The sequence below is a fragment of the Dysidea avara genome, chromosome 8 (genome assembly GCF_963678975.1).
Source record: "Dysidea avara chromosome 8, odDysAvar1.4, whole genome shotgun sequence".
Lineage (NCBI taxonomy): Eukaryota > Metazoa > Porifera > Demospongiae > Dictyoceratida > Dysideidae > Dysidea > Dysidea avara.
The window spans coordinates 17,319,083-17,334,298 of NC_089279.1; the positions used below are offsets into that span (position 1 = coordinate 17,319,083).

At 38.3% G+C, this 15,216-nt stretch overlaps 1 protein-coding gene across 1 annotated transcript; it reads left to right on the forward strand.

Moving 5' to 3' along the window:
* Nucleotides 1-10,514: 10,514 nt before the first annotated feature.
* On the forward strand, nt 10,515-14,573 carry LOC136264087 (uncharacterized). Its single transcript, XM_066058778.1, has 3 exons — nt 10,515-10,565; nt 10,610-10,657; nt 13,733-14,573. Exon 3 carries the CDS (start codon nt 14,011-14,013, stop codon nt 14,503-14,505), a length of 495 nt encoding a protein of 164 aa, XP_065914850.1. The 5' UTR covers nt 10,515-10,565; nt 10,610-10,657; nt 13,733-14,010; the 3' UTR covers nt 14,506-14,573.
* The last annotated feature ends 643 nt before the right edge of the window (nt 14,574-15,216 follow it).

Genomic DNA, 15,216 nt, shown 5'->3' on the forward strand with positions numbered 1-15,216 from the left:
ATGCTCAATATCAAGTACTTCAGTATTGGTGTCGTACTGAAGTGGTATCTTCCACCCTTACTCTTAGAAAATGGTGGGTGCATGCATGCGTCATCTGTATGTGTGTATGTGGTGTGTATGTGTGTGTGCGTGTGTGTGTGTGTGTGGGTGTGTGTTGTATGGTAACAATGTGCTCTGGCAAATACTGAGTTTGCCTATTCAAAAGAAGGAGGCTTGGGATTATCAGAACCATCTAAGGTTGCTGACTATAATTACTGTATTGTCTCGAATTACAGCCCAGGCATTTATTTCTTTCAAGCAACTTTTTACCCCAGATACTAAACGAGACCAGTGACTATACAAGACTGGCATTTAGCTATATACCTGATCAGTTTTCATGAGTCAACTTCATACCTTGGTATTGTACTCTCCTGGAGTCTCCTTGATGTTTCCCTCAGCACATTTCACCGATTCCAGTTTAAAAGGAACTCTATACAATGGCGGATCCAGGATGAGATATTTGGGGCAAATGCCCCCCCTCACCTTTTGGAGGAACCATACTTCTGATTAAAATACTAAACTTTATGTCAGGACTAGATCCATTAACTCATGAAAACGATATGCACGTTTTAGTAGCATTGATTTTGAAATCAAAGCAAACCAAAGCCAAATTAGCTGTGAAATTGTCCCAGCACCTTTGTACGTACTAAGTGCCTCTAAAATAATTATTGTATTGCTGTTGTTTAACAGATTCATAGCCTTTTACACAGCATTTAAGACTCCACAATCATCTGCAAAAGCCAAAATGTCAAAAGTCAACAGTGAGACACTACTAAGAGGTGATTATTTGCTGCTTCAAAAATGCAGCAACTAACAAGAGAACTGGCTTTCCCCAACCACCTACAACTTAGCCTGTTTGTGCCCCTCCCCTCCCCTTGCCAGTTCCTGGATCTGCCTCTGCTACAAAACATTCTTTACTTCATCATTTATAACACTGCCTGGAATTGTTAAAAATTTAATAATGACTGCACTAGTACTAGACATTTATTTGAGACCTTGCGTTTATTCAAGACCCGGCGTTTATTTTTGTTATGATGCTGTATACCCCCGACAACTAAACGGGACCAGGCGTTTATACGAGACCAGCCGTAATTCAAGGCAATTTAAATTCTGTTAAAGTTACTACCCCTTTGGTGTCCATCTTAACTCACAAATCTTTGGTCTTAGTTTAGAAGCTCATGATGACATTTTGGTACTAAAATAGGATGTACATTGTTCTAATCATAATGGCGTGAGTGATAAATTTGATGATACTTATAAACAGTTGACTATCTCCTTGAGGAAATGTGTAGACATAGCTCATGAAGAAGGTGGCTCTCTGCTCTCCCCATTCAGAAACATGGCTATGCTTTGCACAAGTCCATTATGGGTGGAGAACAGCTAATCTTCCTACTAATTGTATCTGTGGGAAACCTTTCACCATTGAACATTCTTTAAGCTGTTCCTTTGGTGGTTTCCCCACTATACGACATGACAAACTATGCGATGTACTGCTGACCTTCTATCTCAAGTTTGTTCAAACGTTCAGGTTGAACCACAGCTCCAACCACTTTCTGGAGAAACTTTGTCCCATCGTACTTCCAATGCCGATTATCATGCCAGATTGGATATATCTGCCAAAGGGTTTTAGAATACTTCTCATGAGCTTGCATTTGTTGATGTGAGGGTATTCAATCTCATTAATAGTCACTTCAATCAGTCTTTGTCTAGTTGCTACCGTAACAACAAGAATGAGAAGAAGAGAGAATATGATGAACGTGTCTGAAATGTTGAGCACGGTACTTTCACACCTCTTGTTATTCTGTTGCTGGTGGCATGGGACCAATCGCCACAATCTTCTACAAACGATTGGCTTCTTTGTTATCAGATAAATTGCATCAGACTTACAATCTAACCATTTGTTGGCTTCGATACAACTTAAGTTTTTCCATTTTGCTGATTCATGATCATGTGTTTGAGAGATGCACATTCTTCTTCCGGCAAACCACAGTTGACTGCCAGTGGTATATTTTTCCAGGCAGTTAGTGAGGCCAGGCCTTAAGTGACCGCTATGTGTATTTTTGTCTGTATTTTATAAAAAAAATTTTTTTTAAGTGTGAAGAGGCAGCGTAGTCAAGTGGATGGAGCATCAGACCAGTAATTGAAAGGCTCCAAGTTTGATTCCCAGTTACACCACTTTTGTGTTGTTTCCTTGAACAAGAAACTTAACTCACATTACTCCAGTCTACCCAGATATTGGGGATCTGGTAGCCTGGTGCCAAGCCACACAGCTGTAACATCTGTGTGTGCGTTTAGCCTTAATGCAGTCTCTTTCAGGTAACTGAACTGCTAAATTCGATTAGGGATCATAAAGTAGGGAAACAAATTAGATTACCTACACCTGCAGATATACTAGTGGACTTTTAATCCCAACTTCAGTCTATATACATGACTGAATTAGGGATTAAATATGTCCACTAGTATATCTGCAGGTGTAGGCAACCTCCCTTCTTTCCTATATTATGATCCATGCCAAACATAAAATTCCTAATTTTTCCTTATACTTGTTTGTTTACCTTTTGTAACATTATTATGACTGGTGAACCTGCTCATACCACATCAAAAGAAAGAATGACGCCAGAGCTAATGTTTCGTACTATCAATTACTGACTTGAGCATGAAGTATAGCCATTACACTCTGCTTTCAACAATGTTCACAGCACTACAAGTGAAGGACAATAGGGGAAGCGTCTCTGTAGTCACCACAAAAATATGGATGATTTGCATGCTCCAACTATCAATTACTAACTCGAAAGTGGAAGTGGCCATTGCTTTTTGCTTTTAACTATATATATTCAGCCTATTACATGAAGAAGAATACGAGAAGTGACTCTGCGTTTAATGTAGTAACCATGGAAAATATGGGAAACTTCCATTTACAAATGTAAGGAAGCCATCGAGATGCTGCAAATCGACACCTTGGACTATCAGCAAAAAGAAATGGGACACAAAGGGTGACAAAGGTAAGTCCATGATGTGTGCATTGTGTACTGTGGTATGCTAAATGACATGTCTTGGGAAAAATCAAGATTGTATCCTTAGCCGTTATTGAGTTACGCTTGTCTGAAGGCATTAGTCTGTCAGTTAGTAGAAAAATTCCACTAAGTATATATTTAAATTTCTTAGGAAGCATTTTGGGTTACTTTTGGGCTTGGTTTATACCTAACCAATGCTCCCAAGATGCCATGAGGGTATTGTGAGGTTGGTTTTTGAGTGATATTTTAGGCCAGAATAGCCTAAACCCTAATATACAGTCGAGGGCAGCGGAGACAGGGGGCAAGGAGGGCTGTAGCTCCTGTCAAAAAGGTTATGGAGGGGCTTAGCCCCCCTAAAATTATCTATAGCTGTCATTGAGAGCCTAGCTCAAATAGCAATAATTCAAGGTACTCTAATAGAGCATCTTGCAGTTGCTTGATTTTTGACTTATAACTCTACAGCTGTCAATGTGACTTATTTTAAACCACAAAGGTTTGAGCAGTATACACATACCAATTTTCAAGTTATTCCCATAAGTGGTTTACCCTGTAGGCATGACTAGTCAGCCTTTTTTATTTTTAATGCAAATAATTGTCCAAAGCTCTACGACTATTAATCAGATTCACACCAAGCTTGGTACGTAATTGTGATGCAATACGATCTTAAAGTGTACCAAATTAAAGCTCAAGAAAATTGAGCTATGCATTTGGTTTTTGCAAAGTGTGCTAAAAGAATAATCTAAGCCCCCCTGAGCCCCCTTAACAAAAAGAAAATGAAAAAACTAAAGAAATTATGCCAGATTTTGAAGGCTCGTTTGTCACGATTGCATTAGGCAATCTTGCTCAAATTTGGTATGTGGGGTGCTGAAGGTGGAGGACGTTTGCAGTATAAAAATGATTCTAATTCGAAAAAGGAGCATGGACTTACGCATGTGTAACAATTGCATTGTTTCTTTCTGGAAATATATTCATGGTATGGCGCACTGGCATTCTTGGCCACATGACACACTACTGTGTGCCTTGCTTATTGACACACCAGCTTTCTTGACCACACGATTAATCACATGCCCCATCACACATACACACTCAAAGCAAAGTAGAGTAAGCAAGGCCTTTGACTGCCGCTGGTATGGTCACACCTACCCACCAGCGCTGGGACACTCAGCACAGGCAAATCTTCCTGGCAGGACTAGTAACTAGTGCTGCCACGGTATATTGATACATCAATAGTTTTGATGTAACAAGGTGGTGATGTGATATGATATAGCCAATCAGTTATATTAATGGTTGCGTCGCTTAGTATAATGATGTGGAGGAGGCCTGATATATGGTACCGTATAGCGGAAATTTTGGTGGGAGAAAAGTTTGGTGAATTGATCATTGACAGAAATTGGCAAATAATATTTTGGCAAATCCATCACATTACTTTGCCCATGCAAGTTTAATCTGACAGCATTGGCGAAGAAGCTTTGCGATGTCTACGGATGAAGTACTGCAGTTTCAAATCTACGTGCTCTTATGTAAATAGCTAGCTATAACAAAAACAACATGCTCGCTAAGTCAGTAATCAAGACTGGAACATGCGTGGTGAGGCATATGCATGGGCAGCTGAATTGCCCATCTGCCTGAGCTATTACCTAGTCTAAAAACCATACTGTATTCAATGGGATACTTGCGGAAGACTAACCACTCACTGCTGTAACAATATTCACTCACCGATGAAGAACAGTGTTTACTATACTTTCAGTGTTTAGAAAAATGGCGAGTAAAATTTTGGCAATTCAATGCATACTCGCCAAATTCGCCAAAGTTTTCTCCCTCCAAAAGTTTCCGCTATACGGTATTTGGCATTTAATGTTATGTGTTGATGCCTCATGTTGATGGTTTAGTAGTGGTCATAAGCCAACCTCAAAGTAAACTGTGAGGTTTTAAGGTTTCTATGTAGTACCAGCCACTTGTCTCAACTATATAGTAGTAGTAAAATATACTTAAAACGTGTTTGCTGTGAGTAACTTTTACTTGTGGTATACATTCAACTAAAGTTAACTCACAATGAGGAGTATGTATAGACGGGTTTAACAAAAGGCGTGGCACTATATTGCATCATTTTTATGTTGTGCAATCCGGATTTGTTTAGGGCAAAAAGATCGGAAATCAATGTAGGGGCAAAGGTTTTCAAAGTGTTTCTGAGCACTGTAATACTGCATCAAGTAATCACTACCTGAAATACAAACCTTGTAGTCATGCTTTATCAATACTTGGGGTTTGCTGAAAAAGAATAAGAGGTGACTTTTCTGTACAGCTGATTTATGAACTCGAAATTTAAATTACCTCCTAAAAACTTACTTTAACATCTTATTTCAACATGCCTGAGTTTATTAATGGTTTTAGTCCTCAAACTACCCGTTTTTATCGTTGCTTGATTGATATTTTCCAGTTAACATTGCATTTCTTTTGCCCTACGAAAATGGCTGGTAGTTTGCACATGCGGTGCATTTTTATGACCATATCTCTTCGTTAAACATATCTATATGTTTGTCTTGCAATTGTTATACAGTTAGTTCTATATTGTGATATACGCTCATATTATGACATAAGGTTTTTTATATTGTGGCAGCACTACTAGTAACCTGCAGGATGCTGCGCTGTACTATGTCTCACAGGTGAGGGTGTGGGCACCCTTGGACCTTCACCTTCTATATGAGACATGTACAGTCATATCTATATAAAGACTGTTGCTTGTGATTAGCAGCAGGTAACATTGTTACTGTAACAATTTTTGATATGAATGGACGAGTCCTGGGAATACCATGGAATCAAAACACATGGTAGTGTCGTGCGGTTAAGAAAGCCGGCACACCACACCGTAAGTATATTTACAGGAAGAAACAAAATGCGATTTTAATGCATCCGTGCTCTCTTCTCAAATTGGAATCATTTTTATACTGCAGACGCCCTCCGCCTTCAGCACTTCACATAAGATTGCCTAACGCAATCGTGAAATATGTGACCCAGTCTGGGAAAACCGGTCTTATCGCCTATTTAAAAGTATCGAGAAATGCCGGTTTTAAGTATTTAGTGTGTTGTAGCTCACCAATGGTTGAAACTATGTATACCAAATTTTTACATGTTTTACACCAATTCCTTACTTTCCAGAGCATCCAGTGTGCAAGTAGCTAACAACTAAGTTTCCATTTTAGATAGTTTTTAAACCAAGGTTGACTGTATCAGGCGAAGTCCAAAAGGGGTGAGGGGGGGGGCTTGGAAGGCGGATAAGATTGTGTTCAAAAATTGAAAAGGAAGGTGTGGGGATGAATTAAGCCAAGTTTTGGGCTATTCAGGTCTCAAAATTAGCTAAAATGAAAGGAAATTCACAGCAGAGGTACTTATTGAACACCACAGAGCTGTACAATCACATACAGCCATCCCCAGGCTGACCAGAGCTCCATTAAGGTCCCACACCGCACATACGGATTGCCACTGGGCTTGGGAAAAGCAGCCAGCAAAACCAGACCACTCAAGTCTAGCTGATTTTGAATGTGAAATTAGATAGTTTATTCATGTAACTTTGTGTCCTAAGTAAAAAACCAAATCTGCTGACATGGGCGATAAGACCAGTTTTCCGGCCAAGACTATGAGCTTTCAAAAATCGGCAAAATTTTTTTTTCTTTATTTGGGGGAGGGGGCTTAGATTATTCTTTCTGCATACTTTACAAAATCCATTATACAGTGGTCCCTCGATTATTCGAACTCATTTGGCCCTGAGAGTGTTCAGATAATCGAAAAGTTTGGATAATAGAATCCTATACAGAGCTCTGTACAAATACTCTAATAGAACACACACTTTAGACAAAATTCTCTAATAGAACAGTCATTTTCAAATTTTTCGGATAATCGAAAATTCAGATAATCAATGGCCGGATAATCAAGGGACCACTGTAAAATGCAAATGCATAGTTCGATTTCCTTGAGCTTTGGTACACTTTAAGAATGTATTGCTGTACCAGGTTTGGTGCAAATCTGACATAGAGCTATAGACAATTATTTGCATTAAAAATTATGACTTTTTGTCATGCCTACAGGGTAAACCACTTATGGGAATAACTTAAAAATCGGTATGAGTATATTAACCATCATAGCTGATACCTTTTGTGGTTTATAAGAAATCGCATTGCAGACAGCTACAGTAATTATAGGGCAAAAATCAAAGAATTGTAAATCGTGGGGCCGAAATACTCTAATAGAACATATATTTGAAATACAAAAGAAGTGAAATTCACGCAAAACAGACAAGCTGTATATAAAGGGTGTGGCCTTCAAAAAGCCTGGGTGAAAAAAGAAATCAAAGGTGGCAGCCATGTAATGATGTTGATGATGATACATTTTATTAATGCACAAAAAACTATTATTTAAAATTTATTATCTTTCAATGCAGCCATTTCATGGCCGCCACCTTTGATTTCACAACTTTTTTCACTCAGGCTTTCTGAAGGCTGCACCCTTTTATACAGCTTGGCTGTTTTTGCGTGGATGTGTTTATCAAGTAGCGCAATCAATTGTGAGTGGGAAGCAAACCCATGTGGATTGCCTACAAACAAAGAATAGTACGATAATCACCTATGCAATCAGTACAGTCACTATACATGATCATTGTGGCTAAAAACACACCCTGACTACCATTAACTGATAGGTGAAGTGGTCATTCTGCTTCGATTTCAGGTATATTCTAGCCACCTGTTATACAGTGTTATAACTGAAGAACAGTATGAGAAGCACCTCAGCAATTAATCTAGTCACTATGAAATTATGGATGGTTCTCGTGATAGCCAGCTATACAAGCAAGAAAGAAATGGGACATAAAGGAGGAGGATAAAGTTCATAATGCATGCATTTTAGCTGCTACAGTTGACAAAAAGGTACATCTTGGGAGAAAGCAACGTCAAACAGTGAAGAAATCAACTACTGAAGCCTTTATCCTTATTCCTTAACCATAGTTGAGTTATGCTTGGCTGAAGACATCACTTGGCCATTGGCAGACATTTAGTAGAAAATTCAGTTAAATAATTCATAGAATTGTGTTGGAAGGGTTTGTTCTCAAGATATTTATGTACTTGGCTATGCCAAACCAATACTGCCAAGTTGTTGTGAAGGAAATTTACTCTGCATCTATAAAAGCATTTTCAAGATTTCCTACCAAATGTGACTATCACAAGTGACTTTAAATTAACTTGATGCAGCTCTTCAAAATGTAGGCAGAAAGCAAGCAATTATGTGTGTGACTGGATCTGGTCTTATCGCCCATGTCAGCAGATTCAATTTTCACCAAGAACACAAAGCTACATGAATAAACTATCTAATTTCAAAATCAGCTAGATTTGAGTCTGCTTTTGCTGGCTGCTTTTTCCAAACCCGGTGGCAATCCGTATGTGAGGTGTGGGGGGTGTAATAGAGCTCTGGTCAACGTAGGGATGGCTGTATGTGGCTGTACAGCTCCGTGATGTTGAATATAAACCTCTTCTGTGAATTTCCTTTCATTTAAGCCAGTTTTGAGACCTGAATGGCCCATAACTTGGCCTAATTTATCCCTACGCCTTCCTTTTCAATATTTTAAACAGTCTCTTGCCTTCCTTCCGGGGCCCCACCTCTTGGAGCCCACCTGATACAGTCAACCTCAGTTTAAAAATGGCAGGAAACTTAGCTGTTGGCTACTTGCACAGTGGATGCTCTGGAAGGTAAACTATTGGTATAAAAAATGTGAAAATTTGGTACATGTAGCTTCAACCATTGCCGAGCTACAACACACTAAATACTTAAAACCAGCATTTTAAAATAGGTGATAAGACTGGTTTTCCGAGACTGGGTCACATATATGCTACAATTATTAATTGTCCTGAGTTAAACCACATAGTCAGGATAGCCACCAGTGATAGTCACTTTGCTATCCTTGTACAAGACACTTATTTATATGTTAAAGCATAGCCGCGAGTGCTATATGAAAAATAAAGTACTCGGCGCTTGGCCTCGATGCTAATAAAGCACTCGGCTTCGCCTCGTGCTTTATTAGCATCTCGGCCGCGCGCCTCGTACTTTATTTTTCATATAGCATGAGCAAGGCTATACTTTAAATGATTTATGGAACTTTCTAGTCGTGTAGCTTCACCATACACTAGGACTCGTAATTAACAAACGTTGCACGAATTATTAGCAGCCTGAACGCACACAAACTAGTTTAACAAAGTAGCTCACGCGTATTTCACCATAGTTTGGCATAGTAGACGTTCATTGCGTCTTTTGGCAGGTTTTGCTCGCAACCCACAATCGATTCTATTGCGAGTCACATGGTGAGGTATTTCCGTGATATCTCCAGGACTTGTCCGTTTACTGTCCGTTTACATTAACAAACGTAACAGCAACGTTATCTTCTCCCACCCATCATCGAAGCATTTAGGTATGTCTATAAAAGCAATCCAGTGGTGGAATTCGTATTGGCTGGGGTGATTGATCACTCAGCGTGGCGAGGCTATCAGCCTTCACCAGCTTGGGTGATTAGTCGTACTGGCGCGAGCCCCGTAGGCTATTAGCCTACACTAAGGCACGTGGGCGACTGTGCTTTATTGCCCACAAAGAGTGCTTTATTGAACGAATAAAGCACTCTTTGTGGTCGATGAAGCAGTTGGCCGGCTGAGAGTGTACTTTATGAAATTTAAAGTACACTTTTTCCTTTGATCTCGCCCACGCAAAGTTCTAAAAGTTATTTTAAAGTTTAATGCACACTGTATAGCAGTCAAGCAAGGATCATCCATAATTTTCAACCTCCTCAGCAAGTAATCTTTTAACTTACCCCTTCCCTCCTACCCAAAATCATACTATAAAAATGTTGACACTACCATATCTGAACAACCTGTGTTGGTTTTTCTCAGTGCATCTGCTTACTTTATCCTCACAACCTTGGCATTGACAGAATGTTGATTATTAGGAGCCTTGTGTACACTACTTGTTTACATTGATATCCCCAAAAGTGATTATTCAGACTTCAGCTGCAACTCAGCTTCCACCAACATTTTCTAAAAGTGTACAGGTGAATCCCCCCTCCCTCTTTACGTACTCTCTGTACTGTGAAAATGCTGAAAATATTTGATGATCCCTTTGAAATACATGCACTGTACATAGCCACTCTAGTATTTAATGCATGCTAGCATAATACAAGTCTCTATATACTTGCAGGTCCTAACTGGGCTAGACCCAAACTAAGTCAGCTAAATAATCATGTCCGACTGGAAGCAGCCACTAAATGGTATGACCTTGGAGTACAACTTTTGGGTGATACTAAGATGCTTGGTATTATTAAATATAACCATCAAAATATTGCTGAGCACTGTTGTACTGCAATGTTTGAGCATTGGCTTGAAGGAGATGTTGATGCTAGTTGGTCCAAACTACTCAGTGCATTATGAACGGAGAGTGTGGCACTACCTGTATTGGCTAATGAAATAAAAAAGAAATTAGAAAATGGTAAGGCAGTGTTGTCCAGTTGTGTTACTGTGTATGATCTGCAGACCCTACAGGTGAAATACATGGACACAGCGGACTCAATGGTGGTCAAGGTGAGATTTCCCAGGTAAAAAAAACTTGTAAGAATCTTGCATCAAATTCTTGCACAAATCTTGCCAAGTCTTGCAAGATTATGGGGTGCAGGTAAAAGGTCTTTTCCTTGCACCAATCTTGCAAGATTAAATGTGACCTTGCAAGATCTTGCACAGGCTTGTTAAATCTTGCAAGTTTTTTTTTTTACCTGGGTGGTGCAGTTGATCTGTTTTAGAATTAGTGCTTATCCATTTAGTATTACAAATGGGTATGTATTTACATTTTGTATACCAAGTTTGGACCCAGCTATTAGCAATTGAAAGTTTTAAATTGCTGTGTTGAAAATACACTATAGCATAAACCAGAAAGTATTGTAGATGAGGGGTGGATCTAGGATTTTTTGAGAGGGGGGGGCTAAGCTGGACAGGGACATGGGTAAATAGCCAGATATTAGAAGATACCAAGCCTTCTCACAAGGCCCTAATGGTAAGATTCATGTAGTATCCATGGTCAAAATTAGCTATTGGGAATAATGACTACAATAGTCATGCCAGTCTAGGGGGTCTGGGGGCATACCCCCCAGGAAAATTTTTGAAAATTAGGCCCTCTAAAGGTGAATCTGAGAGTGTTTTTAGCAGTTTTTCAGTGGAAAATAATAAAATTTCAGTTTATCAAAACACTTTTACTTTTCCATTAAATCAAGACTGATTGCAATATGCATGAGTAGCTATCATGCATGCTTGATAATCTTTTCATTTGTAGCTACCAAGCATTTAGATATAGCTAGCTATATACCATAATGCATCAGCTCCTCTTCAATAGCCTCAACTGTCTATCTTACTGATAAAAATAATGTTGTTGGATCCCACTGGAAGGTTGGATTAGATTATTTCACACATCATGAAGTTGGAAGAATTGTGGAAAATACTTATCCCAGCCTCAGCATCAACAGATTCAAGGCAGACTCTCTTTATGGAATGCTAGACTACCATCTTCTAAAGACCATCTGGGATTCATCAACAATGGGTGACTATGACTACAAACTTCACAAGTTTGACTGTGATGATTTTGCAGTCTGCATGAAGGATGCTGTTTCTAAATACTCCAATGATCAAACAAAGCCATACAATAGGGGAACACAAGCCTTTGTGGGATAATGTGTGGAAGAAACATGTATAGCTAAACAGAGGCAGAAACATGTATAGCTAAGTAGTAGTGGTGTTGAACGTCACAATTATTAGTATGCATGCTCTTATAGCCTAGTGTTAGCCTTAACACCAATAAAGTGTACTGAAAAGCAGAATGCAGTGAAGGGTACTAGTAGCTATTAGCTAATCTACTGGAAATCCTTAGCAAATTTACATTATGGGATTTCTGAATTTGCTGTTGTGATAGTCAACTTATTTCTAGATCTGCCAGGTTATGAAGACTGATCTATAGTTAGCTACAAATGCCAGCACCATAACCCACAGCATGGGGTCATATCAGAAGGTAACTGATACAGATTTTACATTCATAGACAAAAGTGCTATAGCTGCCTTATAAACTTGTAAAATACCAAAAGACTACAGTTTGCTAAATGGCTGAGTTGGTAACTACAATATTAGGCCACTCCAAATAAATTGTCTATTTCCCGTCCTGGACTCAAGTATATTTTTTGCATGTGGGCAGGCGGTCCATTTCCATATATTTCATTATAAGATTGGTAACTTTTCAAGTCATTATTTGCCTGGCACAACCATTAAAAACTACATAAAAGCGTGCTTAAGCTGGTTCCTTCCTTTTCAAGTTGCAAAAATAGCACAAACGTGGAGTTTGTGCCGACTTGATAGCATTGCTGACATGTGAGCTGACATGGTTTCAATTGAGCCTGTCAGTATGCAACAATAACCTGAAAATAATGGAAGAATATGGAATAATGGAATATTTAGAGCTGACAGTAACTAGATGTGGGCGGTGGACCAGAGAATTTATTTGGAGTGGCCTTATACTGAAGCTAATAACTCTGACCAATTAAACCAACTAACAGTTTTTGAATCATACACTAATCACCTCTTATACCCATAGTGGAAAACACTGCTAATTATCTGAATAAAACAAAAGTCACAATTAAAACTTTTGTAACTAAAGATGTAACCCACAATCAAAACCTTTTCTTGAAGAACTCTTGAGGAAAAGGAAGCTATACTCTCCTGGTATAGTTACATAGACATTATTTGTGTTGGTAGTGATGCATAGTTCCTGAAATAAGCTAGTCTGCTTTTGATACACATAGAAGATTTAGGGTTTTATTGGCCAAGTACTAACTTAGAAAGGAAAGGGATGGGCTAGCCTACAGCCCCCTTAGCCCTCACCCCCCTCCTAAATCCGCCTCTGTAGGTGACCTACTTATACTACAGGAAGAGCATACAGTTCAAAATTTTATAGTGAATAGATGTGAATTGTTATGTTATAGGTGGTCCTTGCAGCAAATAGTCGGTTTAGCTGTATATTTGAGAACATCTCCATCTTAATGCATAGTACTGTATAGTAATTTGCTTTATTTTTCTATGATAAAAATTTTTGTGCAAAAATATTATTTTTTCTTGATTTACAGTGAGCGAAATTTGGTTATGCAAGTAATTTATGTATCTGCTCTATTAGAGTCTTTGATCATTTGCAGCATTGGCAGATTTAACCACATTCTTATGTTGAAGCCAATAGCTACAGTATTAAAGGCAATTAATAAGTCACACAGTTAATGCTCGTAAATTATGGCTAGATCTAAGATATAATTCTGCAAAACAACAAGGCAACTTACAGTAAGTTTCATAACAAAATAATACAGTCAGTAACACTGTCTAGTAGGTCTATCCCAAAACACGTAGGTATATCCTTCTTGTCAAGATATAATTTCCCCAATGTACAGAAAAGTTTTCCACTGTAAAAGTGGTACATTTCATTACTGGCAAGACTAAGCTACAAATACTTTTTTTTTAAATTCTTGTATAATACACACTTATCTGTCATGCTCCTTCATTGGCTTGCTTGGCCACATGATACACCATTGTGTATTCACAATTGTACATGTTAATTTATACAAATCTTATATATAGATATCTTTACCCCACTCCGAAGAGACTATCATGGCAATAGAAGGCAACGATGTGTTTGTAGAAGGAAGCTGTGGTTTTGCATCTTGATTGTAGCAATTCTTATTATTATTATCATAATTAGAGTAATTTATGAGACAAGAAATCCTATCATAGTTGATTACATAAAAAGTGGATCAGATATTGCAACAGCCTTGCCTCCTTTTCCTCCACCACAATGTCAACAACCAGTTTGGCTTGTAACACTTAATAATTTAAGTGAATCATCATCACATGGTGGTATGATAGCACCAGTTATTTTAAAGATGACCAACTTTACGAAGATGATGGAGTGGAACAGTACTTATTTCTTTGCCTTTGCAAAAGACTGTTCAAATGCATTATTTGTGCACGTCAAAGTTGATGGATGGCATATATCTGTTTGGGTGATGTCAATTTGTGAAGCTAGATTGTATGGAGAGATTAACGTATATGTTCTCAATCAAATCTGTGACAGTAATCATTTTGTGAAGAGTTTTGGAGTGCATGGTAAAGAAAATACCAGTATGATGATGATGTCTGATAAAGCAGTCTGTGGTGACGATAACTTTATGACTGTCAAATACTTACGTGAAAGTGACTATCTTACGAATGATACTGTTTTCTTAAAGGTCACATACCATACTTTAAGCATTGATCGCATTATGGGTTCTGGTGCTCGTGCTCACAAAGTGGATTATCTTTTTACATCTTTTATGATTTTGATAGTAACATGTGTTAAATTTACTTTTCCATAGTGCGTAGACATTCATGTTATTTATTGTGCTGTGTACCATTTCATGTATTAAATTACTTGTCTGGCAGCTTAATGGCAAATTTTGCGTGAAGAAATGTGGACACTCTGGACAAAAGCACCGAATATTCCTACATTTTACCCATGTAATTAGTTTATAAATTTTTGGTAGAAACTACTTCATACATAATCACTAATTAATTACTTTGGCCTCAACCAAAAAAATAGTTGTGATAGCATGTCACTAGGATTTTTCCACAAAGCTATGTTGCATCATTTACTACACCACTGCTTGAGAGCACCTTTCCAAGGTAGTGGTATTTGTCTGATAGTTTGTGGTAACACAAGCTATACTTTAAAGAAACTATTGAGGTTGATCACCAGCCTACTTGTACTTGTCAGCTATGAAAATGCAAAATGTATTTAAAACAGTGTTACCTTTGACTTCTGGGATTACTGGGATGCATTTTAATAGCTCTAAGTACCTGCTTTCCTGGCAATTCCTGCTGTACTTGACTAGAACTAGTGTTATACCACTTTCGATACCTAGTATATATATTACTGGAAAAGATTCTAAACAGGATATAATTGTAATGAGAATAGCAAACCATCTGCTGAGTATACAGTGTGAACATTATATGTCATAGATTTGTTACAACAATGCCAGAATGATCCTGAGGTATTGGGCACTTTAGGTATGTTCCATTGTTATTTT

Excerpts from the sequence above, each read along its gene's own strand:
- LOC136264087 (XM_066058778.1), top strand. The coding sequence starts at position 14,011 with ATGATAGCACCAGTTATTTTAAAGATGACCAACTTTACGAAGATGATG.